General features: G+C 40.1%; 2 protein-coding genes across 6 annotated transcripts in view; both read right to left on the bottom strand.

The window, feature by feature from the left end:
* Positions 1 to 5,702, bottom strand: part of AQR (aquarius intron-binding spliceosomal factor) — an 89,626-nt gene extending 83,924 nt beyond the window's left edge. For 2 of the 3 annotated variants that reach the window (XM_036446731.2, XM_036446748.2), the window contains exons 1-2: positions 5,561 to 5,702; positions 821 to 877 (exon numbers count right to left, since the gene is read on the bottom strand). In XM_036446731.2, the coding sequence (XP_036302624.1) occupies positions 821 to 877; positions 5,561 to 5,635 (132 nt within the window). In that variant the 5' untranslated portion in view covers positions 5,636 to 5,702. The remainder of the gene's footprint in view (positions 1 to 820; positions 878 to 5,560) is intronic. The other variant, XM_036446739.1, reaches the window with a different exon arrangement.
* Positions 5,615 to 18,082, bottom strand: ZNF770 (zinc finger protein 770). 3 transcript variants are annotated; one of them, XM_036446762.2, is made up of 3 exons: positions 17,927 to 18,082; positions 11,485 to 12,900; positions 5,615 to 6,040 (listed from the first exon to the last, which is right to left on the bottom strand). In XM_036446762.2, exons 2-3 carry the CDS (start codon positions 12,842 to 12,844, stop codon positions 5,772 to 5,774), a joined length of 1,629 nt encoding a protein of 542 aa, XP_036302655.1. In that variant the 5' UTR covers positions 12,845 to 12,900; positions 17,927 to 18,082; the 3' UTR covers positions 5,615 to 5,771. The 3 variants fall into 3 exon arrangements, with proteins under 3 accessions (XP_036302655.1, XP_045439762.1, XP_036302651.1); XM_045583806.1 differs by lacking the exon at positions 5,615 to 6,040 and adding an exon at positions 14,769 to 14,903 and having other exon boundaries at positions 8,455 to 12,900; positions 17,927 to 18,043; XM_036446758.2 differs by lacking the exon at positions 5,615 to 6,040 and having other exon boundaries at positions 8,455 to 12,900.
* Positions 18,083 to 21,136: the final 3,054 nt, after the last annotated feature.

Raw genomic sequence — 21,136 nt, 5'->3', positions numbered from 1 at the left:
ACAAAATGACAAACATGTATAAAACAGCATAAAATAAGAGAAAGCAACTTTGCTGACAATTAAAAATAACTAATATATGCCATGTATATTAATATATTCCTGATGAATAAAATGGGGTTGATGACAAAACAAAATATATTTAAAATATGTAAAATTAAATAATGTCAGAATTTTTGGGTTAAGTTGGACTAAGGGTACCTTAAACAACAATTCAATTTATAATGGCAAAGCCTAAAACCAGGTCTTCATTACATGTTAAATGGCATGTAAAAGGTCAGCCCTATTTCATTTAAAGACCTCCCTTTAAGAACCTATTTCAATGAGAGTTAATTCTACATTTAGGAAAATTTTCCTTTCATTTTTCTAAATTGCATCAACTGCATCATAAGTCCATTCCTTTTCCTTATTGACTATTCTAGTCCTTAGTCATCTATCTCCTACATTAAACTCCCACTTCCTCCATCATTATTAATGATCTTTATCTCAGTTCACCAACCTGAAAATAAAAAAATAGATTCTATTCTAAAAAAACTGGAAAAAAGTTGTAAGAAAATTACTGCATCTTTACAAAGATTTTCACTAGATTGTCATTTATAATAATGATAAATTTAAAACAATCCATGAATCTTAAACCGGAAAACCCATTTACTTTTTTTTAAAAGCTTAAAGGAAATTCAACAAAATGATAGCAGAGGTTATCTGAGTAGTAATTTTTATTTTCTTTATGTGTACCTTCCATATTTTCCAAATTTTCTAATAGGAATATTAGTTTGATAATTAGAAAGCTTTTAAAAGTATGTTGCAAACTCAAAACGCTTACCTTTATATCAAAAGGTGATTTTTTCTTGATATGGGGAGCCCAGTATTTGCATGCCAACTGCAAAAGTAAACAGTAAAAACAGTAAGTCAGACTGATACCACAGACTGATTCTGAGATCTTTCACGGACAAGCCGTTTCTAACAGGGCACTTACTGACACAGCGGACAGAGTAATCCTACCTCCTAAGGGTCTATAGGGCTTGCAGGCCAGTTCACAGCCTTTGACACAAACCGCTAACTGCCATTAACGCCCTACACTGCAACCTGCCATTGTGATTTTAAAAAACATTACACACTTTTTAACCCCTACCAGCGAAACAACAGAGCAAAGTGAACAACCATAGTCAGACATCTTCAGCACAGAGATAAGGAAAGCCAGGCCTAGAAAGATTAAGTGAGCTGCCCAATATTACAATTAGTTAATAGTTGAGCCAGTACTGAAAACCAGAATCAAAATTTTTGGGAATATTAATTTATAAAATAAACCTTTAAATTATTAGTACATACCCATCCCATACATACCTAAACAACACCTTAAAAAGTCATAGTTTACTGTAATTTAGTGGGTTATTATAGAGAATAAGAGTTGGTAGGTTAAAAAACAAACAACAAACAAGAGTTGGCAGGTTATATTTTAGCATATGGAGTTTTACCTAGAAATTGTGAATTTGACACACATATCTACAATGTATCCAGTTACTTACATGAACAACATGGTCTGAGATACTGTTATTGTTTTTTAAAAAAAGAATCTAAGCTACAATCTCTTGAAAAATAGAAAACTTTGGCAATGACAAAGACTCAGTATATTTCTTAAACGATTCTATGCAGTGTCTGGCATACTAGAGACACTCAAACAATAGCTGATAAATGGATGAATGAAGTAAAATCTGAAATGTTACCTCTTCTTAGAGGCCTTCTTCAACTCTACCTGATGGTGACCAATTGATTCTTCCTTCACTTCATTTTATAAATAACTCTATTATAATCTTGTCTTCCTGATTTATTCTTTGCTTGCTTATGTCTCTTTCCTGCCCACCTAATTGAAACACTTAAGAGATGGGACCTATGTCTTTTATGCTCCTAGAGCTAAGTTTCTATCACAGTTGACACATTTAAAGAGCAGCGAAAATTTTGAGCCTGAGAAAGTCTCAAAAACATTACAGTAATAGCCAACTCATAGGACACTTTCCCAAATTATCAATCACCTTCCAACCCAAAAGAAAATACTTTATCCCTGATTGTTCTGTGGTATTCTCACTTCTTCCTTCTGCTCCGTTTCGGCATCACAAAACTCAGCCATCTTATTTTTTCCTAACATTCTATTATTAAAGGAACTGAGCCGAAACAGGTTTGGCTCAATGGATAGAGCATCGGTCTGTGGACTGAAAGGTCCCAGGTTTGATTCCGGTCAAAGGCATGTACATTGGTTGCGGGCACATCCCAGTAGGATCGATGTTTCTCTCTCGATGTTTCTAGCTATCTATCCCTCTCCCTTCCTCTCTGTAAAAAAAAAAAAAAAAAAAAAAATCAATAAAATACATTTTAAAAAAAGAACTGAATCTAGCCCGGCCTATATGGTTCAGTGGTTATGCTTCAACCTATGAACCAGGAGATCGTAGTTCAGTTCCCAATCAAGGCACATGCCAGGGTTCTGGGCTCAATCCCCGATAGGGGCATGTAGAAGGCAGCTAACCAATGATTCTCATCATTGACATTTCCATGTCATTTCCACCCTCCTTACCTCTCTGAAATCAATTAAAAAAAAATTTTTTTTAAAGAAAACTGAACCTGATCTGTTTTCTTGGATCAAATAAATATGTTAATCCTATCATCTGATTCAACCTGTTTACTATATATGTCTCTACTTCGTTAAAGATCTAGCAAACATTTATTAAGCATCTATCATGTCTTTTTTTTTTTCTCCTGAGTTTTTCCTTTTCCTTGGGGTCTAACCTGTGACCTCTCAGACATCTCTACCCCCAGGAACATACCGCCCTTCCCCACACTCTCTAGTCTCGTGTAAAACAGGAATTCTTCCAATTCTCCACTTAGTATAGCTATGACAGCACAGATTGTTAAAAATAAATCTTGAAAGATATAAAATAAGTAAAAATATAGTGGCATAAAAAAATAAGGTCAAAGTTTAGATATTTAATCTTAAAACTAAATGTTAACCTCTTCATCTCATTCAGTAATAATTTAAAAGCACCTCCTCTGGTCAGGTTTTGGTGGCTGGGGGTGGGGGTGGGGCGGGAAGTGGAGGAGCAGGACCACCTACAGTCCTGTCTGCCTTGAACACCTATTTCCTCACCTTCCTATTATTGCTGTAGACTCCATCTCTAATGGCACTTTCCCAATGAGAAAATTCTTTCCTTAGACAAGTATAATCATTTTAAAATATATTCTCAAAGCACTTCCCTCACATCTCTATTCTGGCATTTATCACACTGAATTATGATGACTTTTTAAGTCTCTCAAAGTCTCAATCCACAGACTGTGAACTCCCCAAACACAAGAATCAGATTTGATTCATCTTTGCAGCCTAAGAGCCCAAAACAGTCATCTGTCAAACAGTAAGCATTAACGTTTGCTATCGTGGCCCAAGACTGCTGAGAATGTTCATTCCTAATCTTAATGCGCCAGTATGTTTACTCATTAATTCACTCGCTCCTTCTTTCAGCAAATACGTGCCCATCACACAATGTTTCCTAATACAACTGAGGTGCTGGCAGTGCAAGCGGAGTGAAGCAGACATAGTCCCTAGCCTTAGTTCTCATAATCTAACGCAGGATACGATACATAGCATAGGTTTACATTCTGTAGGACATCTCAGTCAATCCTACAGTTTTAAGTACCATCTTGAATGAATAACTTCGAAATTAATGTTCAAACCCAGAACTTGCCAACACGTTGTAGATTCACACATTCAAGAGCCTTGTCAACACTTTCAATTCAATGTCTACAGGCATCTTACACTTACCATGGCCAAAACAGAAATCTTGACCCTCCCCACTAAACCTTCTTTTTCCAGCCTTCCCCATCACAGTATATGTCCAAATCACTCGCCCAACTGTTCAAATCTTTAATACTACAGGTGATCATCATTATCTGGACCAAATGGCAACCCTATTCTACTTTTGCCCTTTTACCCCCATTCAATTAATTAATCTGGCATGTTAGCCACGGTGATCTAATAAATTATTCACTGGATTAAAATTAAAATCTATATTTAGAATAAAATCCAAACTTCGTGTACCTCAGCCAACAAAACTGTATATGATGTGGTCCCTACATTCTCCGTCCTCATTTCATACCATTCTCCCTCTCACTCCTTGTTTGCTATCCTGGCTTTCTTTACCTTCACACGGTAAGACCTTTTGACTTGCTATTTCTTGGAGTGTTTTCTGCTCTTCCCAAGACTAGCTCTTTTTTTTTTTTCTCTCTCCACTCAGGTCTTACCTCAAACATCACCTCAGAGAGGACTTCCCTGCCTCTCATCCCTCACTGCAGTCCCTGTCACAACATCTTGTTTCATGTCTCTAATAGCACTTATCACTGTCTGAACTACTGTTCATTTGTCCGGCTCCTCCCTCTAAGCTCCATGAGAGACGGAAACTAAGTAATGACTTTTACAACGAAAAAAATGCAAGTATATGAAAAATGGAAGATCTAGTCTAAATTGTCAGTAAAAGCCTCTCCAAAGTAATGAAGATGATCTGTACTGAAATAACTATATAAAGGAAGAGAGGTGGGAGGGAGAGGATTCCAAGCAGAGGGAAGGATGACCAAAGGCCAGGAGGTTAAAACTGCAAAGCACATCCAAACAAATGCAGCTCAGTAGGACTACAGCAAAGTTGGAAAGAGAGAGGAAAGGGAGAGGAAAATGAATATAAGCACAGGCCAAGCTACACAATACTCTGAACATTTCGGTCCTTTTCCTAAAGACACTTAGAACTCTTTAAAGATCTGAAGATGCTAAGTAATATGACCAGATCTGCACTTGTGTAAAGTCACCCCGACAGCAATAGGATATGAAGAATGGGCTGGAGGAGAGCCAGAGGGAAGACAGGGCAGATTAGGACGCCTAGGCACAGGCAGCAACCAATGGCAACCTGGGTTCAGGTAAAGAGATGTGGCGAGGCAGACAGATTTAACAGATTTCGAATGTAGCTATGTGGAGAAAAGGGAAAGGGAGGACTCAAAAGGACTCCCTGGCAAACCCTCGGAGACGGGGAACCAGGAAGCAGGTGGGTAATAACCTCTGCACCGCACCATTTGCACTCATCCAATTCACAACGCAACGAATGAGGGTCAGGAGCGTTTCCGAGGGCTACAGGGTTGTGTTTCCCTATTCAAAGCCAACCGCGGTTCACGATGCAACACAGTGAACAGGCCGCAGGGCTGCTCTCACACAGGTGCGCCTATCCGGCACAGGTTCTCGTCCCTCCGCTCAAAAACCAGGTTCCTCTGCGTCCGAGAAACAGCCTCCTCCTTTCCCAGCCACCGGCTCAGCATCACCTCTGCTCAGAGCCTCCCTGCCAGACTGAGGGAGGCCAGGTGTCCCTTCCTCCGTGAACCCAGCGCCCCTACGACGGGCTCTCCTACAGAGCGCGCGCGGCAACTTTCCTTCCAGGCCCGTCTTCCTTAGGTGGAGCGCTCGCGGGGCAGGACGGCCTCTTTCCCCCAAGGCAACCCCAGCACCCGGCCTCCACCTCCCGCACCCACGCCGGGCTCGCACCTGGGTCACGAACTCCGCGTTGATCTGGGACACCGTAGGGGCCACGATCTTCTTGGGCTGAGCCGGAGCCGCCATGGCAGCACTCGCCCTCCGCTCCGGTGGGAATGAAAAGCCGCTCCGAGCAACGGTGAGCCGATGCACTTCCCCAGGGAGCGGCGGCGGCTACCTCCCCACGCCGGGCCAGAACCTCCGGCCCGGATAGCCTCAGCCTTCACAGTCCCGCGGGGAACGCGTCCAGCAGCGCAAACATTCCCCCGGAAGCGGTGCGGAACTGAGCCGGAAGTCTCCGCAGGCGCTGTGTGTGACTAGAGGGGCAAGGCTTTGACCTCCTCCGCACGCGCCTCCTAGCGGCAAGCACGGAGAACACACCAGCCGGCCGGATTGAGGTCTCAGTGAGCCGGAGCCAAGTGAAGATGGTGTTTGGTGAGGGTTTGTCTAGGTATGATGGCGGAGGGTGGGACGACTTAATGTTTCTTTCAACTATAAGAACAGCAGTAGTGGAAGAACAGACCGAGAATGAAGGTCTTGGTTTTACCTGTTTTTAACAGACCCATGGATATCTAAGTTGACTACAATGAACTGCACCTATTTATGGAGTGAAAGTTGATCCGTTTTCAGTGAAAGCATCACCGTGAAAGCATCACCAAAATAAAAAATGTATCTATTGTCCCTAAGTTTTTTCATGCCCCTTTTCAATCCATCCCAATTTGCCATTCGAACCCACCCATTCTCAGGCAATCACTGATCTTTCTGTCACTACAGTTGTATAGATTACTTTTCATAGATTTTACATAAATGAAATAACATAGCAGGCACCTTATCTTTTTTCCTCTCAGCATAATGATTCTGAGCTTCATCCATGTCGATGCACGTGTATTATAGTTTATTCCTCTTTATTGATGAGTAGTCTTGGTTTATGGCAGTTTGTTAACCTACTCATCTGTGGATGAACATTTGGATTGTTTCCAGTTCTTTACTATTATAAAGCTGCTATGAACATTTGTGTATATACACCTTATTATAAACATACATTTTAACTTCTCTTAAGTAAATACCTAAGAATGAACAGGAAGGAAATTTTGAGTACATGCTGAGTTGGCTTTGACCTCCTCATATTAGAAAGAAAACTCATGCCAAAACCAGTTTGGCTCAGTGGATAGAGCGTTGGCCTGCGGACTGAAGGGTTCCGGGTTTGATTCTGGTCAAGGGCATGTGCCTTGGTTGCGGGCACATTCCCAGTGGGAGGTGTGCAGGAGGCAGCTGATCTATGATTCTCTCATCAATGTTTCTGACTCTCTATCCCTCTCTTCCTCTCTGTAAAAAAAAAATCAATTTTATACATATAACTCATTCCAAGAGTGAATGAATGGCTCCATTCATTTCTTCCTTCATACATTCAGTATATATTTGAGAATATCAAGATGTTTTAAACTGTTATGTATAAAACATAAAAGGATGCATTCCATTTCTTTCCAGAAGCATGTAGTTTAACTCAGTAGTTTTCAAAGTATAGTCTCAATACAGCAGCAACAGCTAATCTGTATAAATGCAAGTTCTCAGGCCAAACTGACACTGACTCAGGAACTCTGAGGATGCAGTCAGCAATCTATTTTTAATAAGCCCTCCCTCTAATTTCAGTGATAAAATTTAAAAATCACTGATCAACAATGACAATAGAATTATGAGCAAAAGGCAGTGGGAGCACAGTGGATGAAATGCTCAGTAAAATCAGAAAGGCTTCCTATCACATGATCTCACTTATTTGTGGAATCTAATGAACAAAATGAATTGACCAACAAAATAAAACCAGAAACAGGAAGGCACTGAAAAGAGGAAGGAGTATTTAAGCTTAAACTTCAAGAATGTATAGAAATTTGCTAATGCAAATGCCAAGTATTACACGTTCCATATCCATTTAATACCATCGTACCACTTTGTTTTATTTTCTTCTCTTAGTACTAATAGAATTCTTGCAGTTAGACCTTAAATTCTAAGCCCTCTGACAATAGGAGAAATCTTAAGATAGGAATTAAATGTTCCCTTTCCCCAAAGCTTCTGAAAAGTAAATATTCTGCATCATAAAACAGTCCTTGCAAATGTTATTTCTAACAAAGGATTCTTGAAAGATTACCAGACTTCAAAGACTGTTGCTAAAATGTCTGTAATTCTCATTGGTTATCTTACATAACATGTACATTGAAATGTTTTCTACAAGTTAGTTTTGAACAATTGAGATTTTTTTTCTCATAATCATGGAAGAAAAATGAATAAAATCTGGGTCAACTAAATTTCTTCTTTGAAAAGGAGTCTGTATCTAATTTAAATTAATGCTAAGTAAATAAAATAGAGGCAGGAAAAATAATGACACTATGCATTGGAGGAATGAATTCTATAGCTTTTCAGTACAAATCTGGAAAGGTCAAAAAGAAGGCTAAATGAGGAGACATAGATGTGGCATGGAGTTAGCACATCCTTTTGTATGTGATAAGAAGCTATCAATGAAATGTAACATGAACGAAAAAGTAAATGCTTAAATATCCATGTTAGGAAGTTCAATATAGAAGGTGGATTGGAGTGGGCCTAGGAAGTATGTGGTAATTAGTACCTTGATCCAGCACTAAGTGATTTTTACCCTTTAAAAAAAAGTCCAGCCAAAACCGGTTTGGCTCAGTGGATAGAGCATCGGCCTGCGGACTGAGAGGTCCCAGGTTCGATTCAGTCAAGGGCATGTACATTGGTTGTGGGCACATCCCCAGTAGGTGTGCAGGAGGCAGTTGGTTGATGTTCCTCTCTCATCGATGTTTCTAGCTCTCTATCCCTCTCTCTTCCTCTCTGTAAAAAAATCAATAAAATATATTTAAAAAAAAAAAAAAAAAAAAAAAAGTCCAAACTGGAATTTGAAACTTTATTTTTAAAATATTCTGAAATTTGAATTTTTCAAGATTCTTAACCATCACCTACTTTTCTTCAACACATATACAGTTTTTCCTAAAATTGTAGAACCTATTGCAGTACAAAACAAGAAATAATAATTCCACTAACTAAGCCAGTCAAATTTCTTCTGCAAATAATCATGCTACAGCCTGGAATCATCCAAAGGAAAAATTCTTCTAATTCTCTTTAAAGATATTTGTAAAGTTTATTTTTCAGAAAACCAAAATAATTGATTCAATAACACTAACCACTCTGGCATGCAGCAACTCATCATTTAATATTAAATGTTTAATCTTTTCATGGATGTATCTTGTTTATTTACACTCCACTAGAAGCTTGCAGTGATAGTAAAGGTAAATAAGTATTTTTGTTACAGGTACTTCAAATAGCACTAGAATACATCTTTGACAAAATTTTTTTATAATATTCCAACTTTCAATATGAAACAGTTTAAAAAGGCATGGGCCAAAAAAAAGTATACTATCACTTAGGCAAACAAATTCTAATAATCATACAACACTCTTAAAGACTCTCCCTGTTTAGGCTGGGAAAGAAGTATATGAGACATTTACTTCAAATAAAATTATATTAGCAGCTTAGGAAAATTCAAAAATACACAATTTCAGACATATTAAGGGGGGGGAAACCATCTTGAACCTTTATTCTTAGAAAGTTTGAACCAGTTATTACTTGCTTTAATGTAACAGATGTGTTCTTGAAGTTTTGCCTAACGCAACTTCTATAAACCACCATGCTTGCACTGGAAGAACGTACCTTAAGGAAACATAAGAGAACTTACTCTTTAAAACATGACTCTCCTGAACATTTGTACAACATTGGGAATTTTATCTGTACTGTTTTGTGTCTTTAAACCCGAGTTTCTCAAAATTCACTTGTAAAACAGTAAACAGTCCAACCTTTTCACACAAAGACAGTTCACAGAGTAAATTCAAAACTTAAAATTGTTTATTTACTCGTTCTAAACTGAGGGCTTGTCACTGTATTTAAGTGTGCTAGAATAAGTACCCACCTATTCTTTTCACCTTTGAAAAATAATGGTTATTATTTTTTAATTGCTAGGAAATGCTTCTTATTTAAAAATGGCAAGTATGAGGGGGCAATTTGTGACTGTAAGTCTTTTATAGTTTAAGATAAAATATTTCCCAAATCATGACAGTACTGTTTAGAAGAATGATACCCTCAATTCTATAAGCATCTTATTCTTATCAGGAATAATTATCTTAATTAAAATAACAATTTACTAAGGACAAAAATAACATTCTTTTGCATTAGAATCTTGTGACTAAAAACCATAACTAGACCAAATCACTGATTTTTTTTTTTTTTAATCAAATTTAACAGAATAGACTTAGTTAAGTCATAGGATCACTCAATGACGTATTAAAAGAAAGTTTTACTGAAATGTGAAAATTAACTATTGTCATTCATGAATAAGCAAATAGACGAATTACATTTCTCTGAAAAGGTAACATTGCATACATGTCAGCAAAAAGATTGTGGCACTTGGACAATGTCCTTGATAAATAAACATGTAAATGTGTGGATGTGCACCCTAATCTCTCTGCTTTTATTTTGTGAAAGACAACACCAGATTGGGCAAAAAGTGTTTATAATCACCTGTAAAAAAGGAGGTGAAGCTACCACAGAATCCTAAGACTAAAGAGCTTGGAAAAGACCAGGGAAAATAATGCTATTTTCTCATCCATTTTCACTTTTATCACCTTTTTATTTTTTAAACTTACAACAAAAAATTTGCAATGGAATTTGAGCAACAGGTGAGCAAAATTGTGCTCCCATGTGAAATATAAAATAAATGAAGTATCATGGAGCTCTTTGCTGTGGCCAAAAACCAATTTTTACCTATTTCTAAAAAGAGATGACATGTCTCGAGGCATAATTCCTTTAAAAAACAAATGGGACTGAATTGTTTGTACTGCATCATAGATTTACACTTCCAATAAAGCCAAAGTATGTATTAAATAAAACAGATGCTTACTTACTTTATACCATCAAATCATGTTCTTCCCTCTAAAAATATGGCTGTTCCCAAAACATTGTTTTAATTTTCTATGTATTTTACCTTACTGTGCAGGACAGGCAACTCCTATAAAACCATTCCACCTAATGCAGGCCTTCTGATGAAAATTTATTTTCCATTAATCAGGCTTAAAGAACAAGATCACCAAAGAGACCACAAGTTAGTGGCTCTGTCAATTACATAACCGAATTTAAGACTAGGTTTTCTTGTGATTGTTCCTTAAAATGAGTAAGTTGATGTCTCTTCCAGTGAGGGGCCTGTCTGAACGTTTTCCCACAAACTGAGCATTCGAATGGCTTCTGTCCTGCATGGATTAGATAGTGTCTCTCCAGTTTAGATGGAGATCTAAAACTTTTAGAACACACACTGCATTGGTAAAGAAGGCCATCATTCCTCCCAAGATGTCCTGGATAACTACAAGGACTATGATGGCTCTGCTCTGATTCCAGAAGGGAATTAGAGAGAGAGGGCTGCCTGCTCCTGTAGTGGGTATCAAGAGTTAAATCCTCTGATTCTGCCTTAACTTTTATTTCCGATATTTGATCTGACTCCAAGATCTCACATTGTTGAGAACTAGGAGTCTGGCATTGTTGGGAAGCATTATAGTTAACGTTATCACCCGGAAGAGTGAAAAGTTTGCTCAAATTGTCAAATTCTACTTGGCAAAGAGATCGTCTGTAAGGAATCTTTTCAATATGAGTTAATTTATGTCTTTTTAAGTGAGCTGACTGTCTAAAAGATTTCCCACAAACATTACAACCAAAAGGCCTCTGTCCAGTATGAATTAAATAGTGTCTTTGTAGTTTGGATAGAGAAGGAAATACCTTCTCACATTTGTCACATCGACACACCTTATGTCCAGTATGCATGTTTTCACTTGGAACTGACAAACCACATTGAAGCACTTTACAGTTATCAAAAAATTCCTCACCTGATGAACCATTGATAGATATGTCTTTATTATTCACTGAATTTTCCATAATTAACATGTTTTCTGTTGTAAGGACACCTTTCAAGTTTTTTCCCATATTTTGGCTCTGGAAGTGCTTTTGCCAAGATGATGGCAACGCCAACATTTTCTTCCTTTTGCTGCCAACTGTCTTATATGTTCCATGCTTGCCAAGAGAACCCATAAATGTCCTCTGGGTTTGTTCGGGGCTCTGCTCACCAGAAATAAGATCACAATTTTTCAAGAAACCGTTTTTAAATGATTTTTTCTCAGATCTAAAGTTATCTAATTTCTTACTCCCAACATGTTTAAGCTTGGCCAAGATTTTTTTAACAATAGTTTTATAGTTGAGGCTTCTTTTGAAACTGCTTGGAATTTTGCCACTTCTGGCAGGAAAACACCTGTGTCCACTGAGAATCTTCTCTGATTCAAAACATTCTTCACACTCTGGACACTGAAAAGGAACAATATAAATAGAATGGACATCAAGTTGATTAGTCTCCTCGGATTCACCTATATCAACATTTTCAAAATTATCCTGCTTTGGATTTAATTTATTAGGTAGGGGGCATGACTCTGGACTCTTCTTTTTTAATGAAAGATTCTGAAAAGACTTATTTCTGGTATGGATTTGTTTGTGCTTCAGAAGTTTGCTTTGAATCTTAAATCCTTTTTGACAGAAACAACATTGAAAAGGTCTTTCTTCTGAATGTGTGAGTTGGTGGATTTTTAAATGAGTCGATTGTCGGAAAGATTTGCTGCACAGGACACATTTAAAAGGCCTCTGACCAGTATGAATAAGTGCATGCCTATCAAGTTTTGACTTCGATGGGAACATCTTGCCACAGATTGTACATGCATGAATATTCTTTCTTTTCTTTGCAGGGCTGTAGGCAGGATCAGACTTACTAGAGGGGTGTAAGGCCCATTGCTCCTCTGAGGTAAAAGTAGGATACATTCCATACACTGGCTTTTCTTGCTTGGCCTCCAACAATCTTCTAACCTGTTTAACATCATTCTGGTAGGTTTCATTGTGAAGGTGTTGGTGCTTCACAAATGTCTTCAGATTTTTAAAGTGGCGTTGACAAATACTACATTTGAAAGGCAGATTATGAGTTAGTTGATGTCTCTCCAGATGAACTAGTTGCCTAAAAGTTTTATGACACGCATCACATTCAAATGGCTTCTGACCAGTATGAATGAGATAATGCCTAGCTAATTTTGATGGTGTTTCAAAGTGCTTGAAGCAAATATTGCAAATATATGGCCTGTTTCTAGGTAGCTTGTTGGCTACTACACGCTGTTCAGTCTTTAGCATTTTTAAATTGTTTTCAGCCATCATATTCTTCAATGATATACTCTGATGAGCTCCATAGTATTCTTACTCTCCACAGATGTCTAAAAATAAAAAAATAAAAATGTATTAATTTAAAAATTATTCATATGAAAAAAATAATTATAAACTGTCTTTTGGCTAAAGATATTATGGATATGGGGGAGATCTGGACTTTTCTTGTGTTTAAAAGTTAATAACCATTTTGGATGAATACTTTAGAATCATAAAACTAATTTCACTCACAGAGAAGTGATGAGTCTTTAAAAGAAATATTTAAAAAACAATATAATTTCAAGCTATATTTCTAGTTAAGATGATACACTGCCCTGCTTACTGGCATGGCTCAGTGGTTGAGCATTTACCTATTAACCAGGAAGTTATGGTTCGATTCCTGGGTAGGGCATATGCCCGGTTACAAGCTCGATCCCCAGTGTGGGGCATGCAGGAAGCAGCCGATTAATGATTCTCTCTCATCATAGATGTTTCTCTCTCTCTCCTTCTCCCTTCTTCTCTGAAATCAAAAAATATATATTTTTAGCCAAAACCGGTTTGGCTCAATGGATAGATCATCGGCCTGCAGACTGAAAGGTCCCAGGTTCGATTCTGGTCAAGGGCATGTACCTTAGTTGCGGGCACATCCCCAGTAGGGGGTGTGCAGGAGGCAGCTGATCAATGTTTCTAAGTCTCTCTCCCTCTCCTTTCCTCTCTGTAAAAAAAAATCAATTTTTAAAAATATATATATTTCGCCGAAACTGGTTTGGTTCAGTGGATAAGAGTGTTGGCCTGCAGACTGAAGGATCCCGGTTCGATTCCGGTCAAGGGCATGTACATTGGTGGCGGGCACATCCCCAGTATGGGGTGTGCAAGAGACAGCTGATCGATGATTATCTCTCATCGATGTTTCTAACTCTCTATCTCTCTCCCTTCCTCTCTGTAAAAAATCAATAAAATATATAATTTTTTAAAAAAGTTTAAAATATATATATTTTTAAAAAGATGATACATTAAAATGAGACTAAATTGATTTGTCAATATTTAGTTGTTTATCACTTTAAAATTCTTAAGTGTAAGAATGAAAATATGTTAAAAATAAATGTATTTGCATTCCATTACAGCATATTATGGATATGATTTGAGAATGGAATATTTCATTTGTCAGTTAGACTTCTTAGCTCCAACACTAACACTATTTACTCTCAATTACTTCTTCTTTGGACCAAAAAAGACAACATGTCAACTGGGAGAAAATGTCCCAGAAAACCTGGATTCTAGTCTTGGATTTGTCACCATATGATCTTGGTGCCAGGAAGAAGGAAATACAGATTCCTTATCTCTAAATCAGGAAAATGCCTCCTGATGCATTTGCACGTGTTGAAAAACTAAAGTGATATAAATGTTAAGGTATCATTTAGCTCAAACTGATCAAATTTTAAAACTTTATCCTACTTAATATCATTTCTAGGGTTTCTAAGATATAAAAACACTAATTAAATTTACAGTTCTTTTTGTTTACTTTTCCACTTTGTTGTAGAATCCCTAAAAGACAAGTACAGAGGCAATGAAGTTCACAAACTGGTTACATATATACCTATCTATGGTTAAAAGTAATTGAAAGTTGAGTGTGACTCACCTTTTAAGCATATAATAAAAGGATCATTTTGTTTTTAGAGTTAATATAAAGATACAACTTTTCTTCTAATATACCTCCGTAGGACACATAGAAAAGGCACTTTCACAATCATCTTACACTCTTCACAAACATCTTCCCTTCTCTAATGAGAAAAGCCAATTTTCTTCTCATCTTTCTTCTATTACTGCATTCCCTTTAAATAAGGGAGCCAGAGACTTACAAAACAAAACAAAAATTATTCTAACTCTCTCATTCTAATGTTGCATCTTCTAGTTGAGATAAGAGAGATAACAAGTTTACCAGAAACTCAGGGTTCCTCTGTCAGCTGATTTAGCCAAATCCAACATATATGCTATTTGCTATTTACTGTCTTCTCCTAGAAGACGCCTTAATCACAAAATCACAAACACAGCCAGTGTGGTTCTCTTCAGCAATCTGAATCAAAAAAAAAAAAAAAATCATAATTCATTTGTTGAGCAAATATCTTCTAATAGTTGCTTTATCGCAATGTTTTTCAAACTGCATGTCAGTATATACAATATTAATGGATTGTAAAATCAGTTCAATGGATATGAATCACCATTTTTGTTTCATAAAACAGAGTAGAAAATATCAGAATGCATAACATGGTGATTTTCAATTGGTGTCCACCCTTGTGTGCTGTAAAATTTTTAAAAACATGCAATATCTGACTAGTCAGGACTGACCTCTTTTCCCTAGACTGTCAAATTAAAAAATGACAGCAGCTAACACAACAGTCATCCAGTGTGAATGAATCAAAATTATACCTATTTGTTTTGTAAGATTGACAAAAATATGTTTTGGTGTGCCGCAGAATTTTAGTAATTAGTTTATGTGCAGCATGAAATGAAAAAGGTTGAAAATCACTGGCATAACATATAGCAAGGATGAAACTGTTTTGTGAAACTTCTATAGGAAGAGGTAAAAAAGTTTGTCAAAGCTGTTCCTGGCATACTTCTTCACACACTAGACCGAGGAACCCACAACAAATCAATTACTTTATTCAAAGTGACTAAGTAATCTATTAAGTAAGATGACAGTCCATAGGATGAGACAGAATTATAAGGAAGAAAACAGTGTCTGGTCCCAAAATAGTTATCAAAAATCTCATTAGAGGCCAAATAAAATATCCCTGTCTATCAATCAGGTGTTAACATAGTCAACCAAGACAGTGAGCCAAACTGAATGGAGCCTTTGTTCCCTTAGCAGTGTTTCCCAAAGTGTGGTACACGTACCCCCAGGGGTATGGGAAGAGTTTGGTGGGGGTACATGTTGCACCGGGAGTCTGGTGGGGATATGTACTGCACCAGGCGTCCTCAAACTTTTTAAAGTGGGGGCCAGATCACGGTCCCTCAGAGAGCTGGAGGACCGGACTATATGAACTACTAATTCCTACTGTAACACCTCGGCTGCGCTCACTGCCCAAAAAACCTGGCGGGCAGGATCAGACTCCTCTGCGGGCCGCATGTGGCCCGCGGGCCGTAGTTTGAAGACCCCTGCACTGCACCGTGCTTAGCTGCGCCTAATTCTACGTTCTCAAGAATACAAGGGGTATCAGCGTTATGAAAATTATAGAAGGGGTACACATATGTCAAAAGTTTGGGAAACACTGCTTAGTGCAACAGTACAGGAGAGAAGCTAAAAGTACTACTGGCTCCCCGGTGGTCTACTAAATGGAACCACACTAGGTGCAGCTCACACAATCATCTTCCTGTAGAGGAGGCCCAAACAAAAGCTCTGCCTCTTTATGGACCTGTGGGCCAGGCTAGGAAGGACTAGGAGTGGAAAGGATAGGTCCTGAGTCAAAATGCAGAAAAGTGCATCAGTCAAGGCCATTCCCTCCCAATAAGGTCATGGAAGTGCCTCAGCCAAGGTTCTCAGAATGGAGTTATCTGAGCTGGGAATGCAGCATTTATGAGCGAATCCCTACATGCAACTCGCTCCATAAAACTTCAATGCATTGACCATGCACATGTACGTGTCTGTTTCATAAAAAAAGAGTAGGAAATATATTTTTCCATCTCCCATCCCCTGGCCAGCCAGGCAAAGTCTTGCAATCGTCTATGTTGGATCTGAAAGGTCACACAAAGGATTCTGACCTGGAGCAGGGCTCCTCAATCCCTGTTGTGTATTTCTCCTTCTCTTTGTATCTATGAAATACCTTTAAAAAAAAAATCCTACACTAGACCCACCCACAAACTGCCATCTCTGATTATAAAAGGAATTGACTACCTACCCAGCTCCTGTGCCAAAGAGACTATGGTTTATCATCTACCACTAGGACTAAGACTGGATACTATTGTCACTGATTCGAAACCACTTGCTAGGAGCCCCATATTGTTAGCACTATTGGTGGCAAGCAGTGACCTCATCTCCTATTTATAAGTGACAGCTCAGGGATCCCATCGCTCCAAGAGCCGTCCACCACGTCCTTACACAGGGTGCATATTATTTGATACAGGTCCAAATCCTACTTCAACGGATTCTCTATGCTCTCAGTTAATTCTTTTATTAAAAAAAAAAAAAACTAAAAAAAAACTACGTAGTTTTTCCTATGTTAAACTGAAAACAAAAAACAAAATAGCAAGTCTCAATGGTTCGACCTGAAAACTATCCGAACAGCAGCACGACACACTCCGTTGTAAAGACTGTAACAACTGGTCTCAAAAACTCCAAAATTGCTTCAAGGCCAAAAACCTGTTGGTTTTCTTAGACTTCACTGACGCCATGAAAACGAAGTGAGCATTTCACAAAAGTCAATGAAAACAATAAATAAATGAAACACCTGAGAAACTTAAGAAAACTTTCACTTGGGGGTGAGGGGGGGGGGGGGTCCGCTGGCGACATTTACCACAGCCTTTCTTTCCTTTTTCTCTCCCTTTACCCCCTCCCGCCCCGGGACGGACGGATGGACGGACGGACGGACACGGACCCGCACACACACACACCACCACCACCACCACCTCCCCGCCCCTGGTCCCCTCTCCTTGGCCTTGACCCCTCACCTCTCCAACCCAGGTCGGGAGGGGGGGGGGGGACTGCACTGGGCAGTGGACCCCGACCTCCGGCCCTCGCCCTCATCGCCCGCAACCAGTGCGCACCTGGGGGCCGAGCCCGGCACAGAGACCGCCGAACCCCACACCAGGAAAGGAAGGGCAAGCAAGGGTGAGAACCGTTTTGGCCGCAGCCAGGGAAAATACGCCTCAAGTGACACGACCCGTCCCGGCGAAGGCAGAGCATTCTGTGTGGGCCTCCCTCTCGGCGGCTCCCACGCCCGGGGAGAGGTCAGGGCGCGGGGAGGCGGGGAGGAACAGGCGCTAAGGTCGCGGCGCCGCCGCTCGGGGTCCCTGAGCACTCAGGAGGAATGGAGGCAGGCCCGACCCTTCCTGCGGCTCGCTCCAACTCACTCCCGGGCCCCTAACGTCCTCCTCACGCACCTGCGGCGGGCACGGAGCCGGCGGCCACACATCCCAGGAGCCCGAAGGCAGCGAGCGCATGTTCGAGGCTCTGCGCGCAGGTCGTCGATGCCGGCGCGGCGGCGGCGGCGGCGGGCAGAGCGCGCAGGCGCACACGGGGGAGCGCCCAGGGACGTGGTCCGGGTGGAAACAGGCCCCCCCGGAACCTTAGGGCCGCCGTCGCGTGGGCCGGCCGCGAGTCTCTTTGGGGAGAGGGTGCTCAGAGAGAGGTGCGTCCCCAACCCCAGCGCCCCTCGTCCCACACCTCAGTTTCGGCGAGAAAGAGAACAGAGCTGTGAAGAAGGGAGCATTTCCTTGTTTTAAAATATATTTTTATTGATTTTAGAGGGGAAGGGAGAGAGAAAGAGAAAAACTCCAATGATGTGAGAGAATCATTGACGGGCTGCCTCCTGCATGCCCCCTACTGGGGATGGAGCCCACAAGCCGGACATGTGCCCTGACCCCAAGTCGAACCCAGAACCTTTCAGTCCGCAGGCCGAGGCTCTATCCACTGAGCCAAACCGGCTAGACGAGGACGGTGCATTTTCCATTTCACCCCTGAGTGTCAATAGGGGAACTTTTTGGACTGACCATTGGGCTCAAGCCCTGCTGGAAACCGGTGAGCCCGCCTTGAAAGCCCTCTGGGCTGGTCCTCTCTAAGGCAGGAAACCCACGGTGAACAGAACGCCAGGTATCCTGTGCCAGCTCTGTCCTCAGCTTTCTGTACATTGTCAGATATGGCGTAGGGGTCCGAGACCGGCTTTGTGGTCAGACAGAACTGGGCTTCATTCCTGGTTCTACCCCTGGCCTGCCAGCTGCGGGCCTTGTTGGCTTCTGGGAGCCTCATTCATTCCATACACCTATTTTGGTTGTGTACAAAGTACAAACCTCTGTGCCCAACCTCTTAGTTTCTTCTAATTGCTCCATCAATCAGATGAATGTGCTCAACCTAATGCCTCGTGCGTAGTAAGCCTCAAATAGTTGTTACCGTTGATTAATCACTGTTTTTATATTAAGTACAACAATTTTATGAAGTGGTAAGATCCTATTTTAAAATGAGGAAAGTGAGACCCAGTCATTAAGGAACTTGACATCTCACAGCTGATAAATGATGGCGGTGGGATTTGAATACAGGAAGTCTAATTGCAGGTCTGCAATTTTAATCCACAACTGCCTCCAAAATTATAGGTACATCAATATTTTATGTAGACACTTCTAAGGTTTAAATGTGTAATACAGTTACTAGGATGGCACATTATTACTGGATATAATCCTTACATATCTACTGAAATTTTGAGTACAAAAAGCATCAGAAAATAATTTATTGTAGATTTTTAAAATATATTTTATTGATTTTTTACAGAAGGGAGAGAGATAGAGAGCCAGAAGCGTCGATGAGAGAGAAACATCAACGACCAGCTGCCTCCTGCACACCCCCCACCGGGGACACGCCCGCAACCAAGGTACATGCCCTTGACCGAAATCGAACCCGGACCTTTCAGTCCGAAGGCCAAACCGGTTTCGGCTTATTGTAGATTTTTGCAGGTTCTGGTTGTAACTGTCTTTGATGTGAAAATGAGAATAAGTAACAATAACATTTCTTTGACTGTCTCTATTTCTGTTGTGGTTACATGAGGAAATGGCTAATAGAAAATGTGCTTTGTCCTAAACCGTTTGGCTCAGTGGATAGAGTGATGGCCTGCAGACTCAAGGGTCCCAGGTTTGATTCCCGTCAAGGACATGTACCTTGATTGTGGGCACATACCCAGTAGGAGGTGTGCAGGACACAGCTGATCAATGTTTCTAACTCTCTATCCCTCTCCCTTCCTCTCTGTAAAATATATAAATAAATAAAAACATATATATATATATTAAAGAAAGAAAATGAGCTTTTCCTGCTCTTGTAGTATCCTTGGAGAAGTCATGCTTAGGAGAAGTTCAAGCCCCAGCTTCCAATAGAAGCAAAGATGGAGAGAGGGGAGGGAAGTGCTAATCCTAGGGTGGGATTCTGTTCAAATAACCCTTGGAACTTTGCTCTATTCCACAGCTTTTCCTAGGACCTCAGGAACACCGTGCAAACAATTGCATCTACCTCGGGCCACATAAATTCTTAGGAGAGATACACAGACCATGAGAGGCTATTACCTGAGGTGGGGAACTAATGGAAGGTACATTACCTGCAAAATAAATAGGCCTTTGCACCTGAATATGGAGTTGGAACACATTAAGGTGTGTGTGTGTGTGTGTGTGTGTGTGTGTGTGTGTGTGTTAAAAATGTTTTATTGAAGATTTAGGAGTCACTGGGGAATATGGCTTCAACTGAGAGGATGTGAGGCTTGGGAGCAACTAACTGCATCCAAAATAATGCACTTGAAAGGAGTCCACCCTTTGAGCATCTTTCACAGGCGTTTTAAAGGCAAAAATCTTTAAACTGAGTTTTAATGCTTGTTAAAGCCTCTCCCGGCCCTCACACGATCAGCCCAGCAGAGAGCTGCCATTTCCTGTTTATATTCTACCTCTTATCTTTCCTCTTTTCTCTTCCTCTTCCTTCTGTGGAGCAACCAGTAAAAACATCCACTTGCCTCTGGCAGGTAATCCACTAAAACCTGCACCCTTCAGGTGTCAGTTTCTACCCCCAAGCAATTATTAAAGAAATGTTCCAGTGAAGACCACAGCTCTACCTTTCTAAGAGGAATTTGGGTGAATTAAATCTTCTTATTTCTAGCATATATTTCCTCAAAAAAATAATTGCAGCCTCTTGTATATTTTTCTACACAACCTTTGAAAGCAGAGTGGGAGGGGTAGAAATGGGAAGTGGGGAGCTGGGATCAGAAAATAAAGCACATGTCCCGACTGGTTTGGTTCAGTGGATAGAGCATATGCCTTCGGACTAAAAGGTCCCAGGTTCGAATCCTGTCAAAGACATGTACCTTGGTTGTGGGCACATTCCCAGTACGGGTGTGCAGGAGGCAGCTGATTGATGTTTCTCTCTCATCAATGTTTCTACTCTCTATCCCTCTCCCTTCCTCTCTGTAAAAAAATCAATAAAATATATTTTAAAAAAAAAGAAAGAAAGTAAAACACAGTACAGCTGTATTTTACTTAAGGTATTTGGACCATCTCCAACTCATGGTCTGGTCCTCGTCTCCTAAAGGCTTGCCAGAAATGTCCTCTAAAGCTCCATAGGGATCA

This window comes from Pipistrellus kuhlii, unplaced genomic scaffold (assembly GCF_014108245.1).
Source record: "Pipistrellus kuhlii isolate mPipKuh1 unplaced genomic scaffold, mPipKuh1.p scaffold_m20_p_1, whole genome shotgun sequence".
NCBI classification, from domain to species: domain Eukaryota; kingdom Metazoa; phylum Chordata; class Mammalia; order Chiroptera; family Vespertilionidae; genus Pipistrellus; species Pipistrellus kuhlii.
The sequence above is the reverse complement of the archived record's forward strand: the minus strand, read 5'-3'. Positions and strand labels throughout refer to the sequence as shown.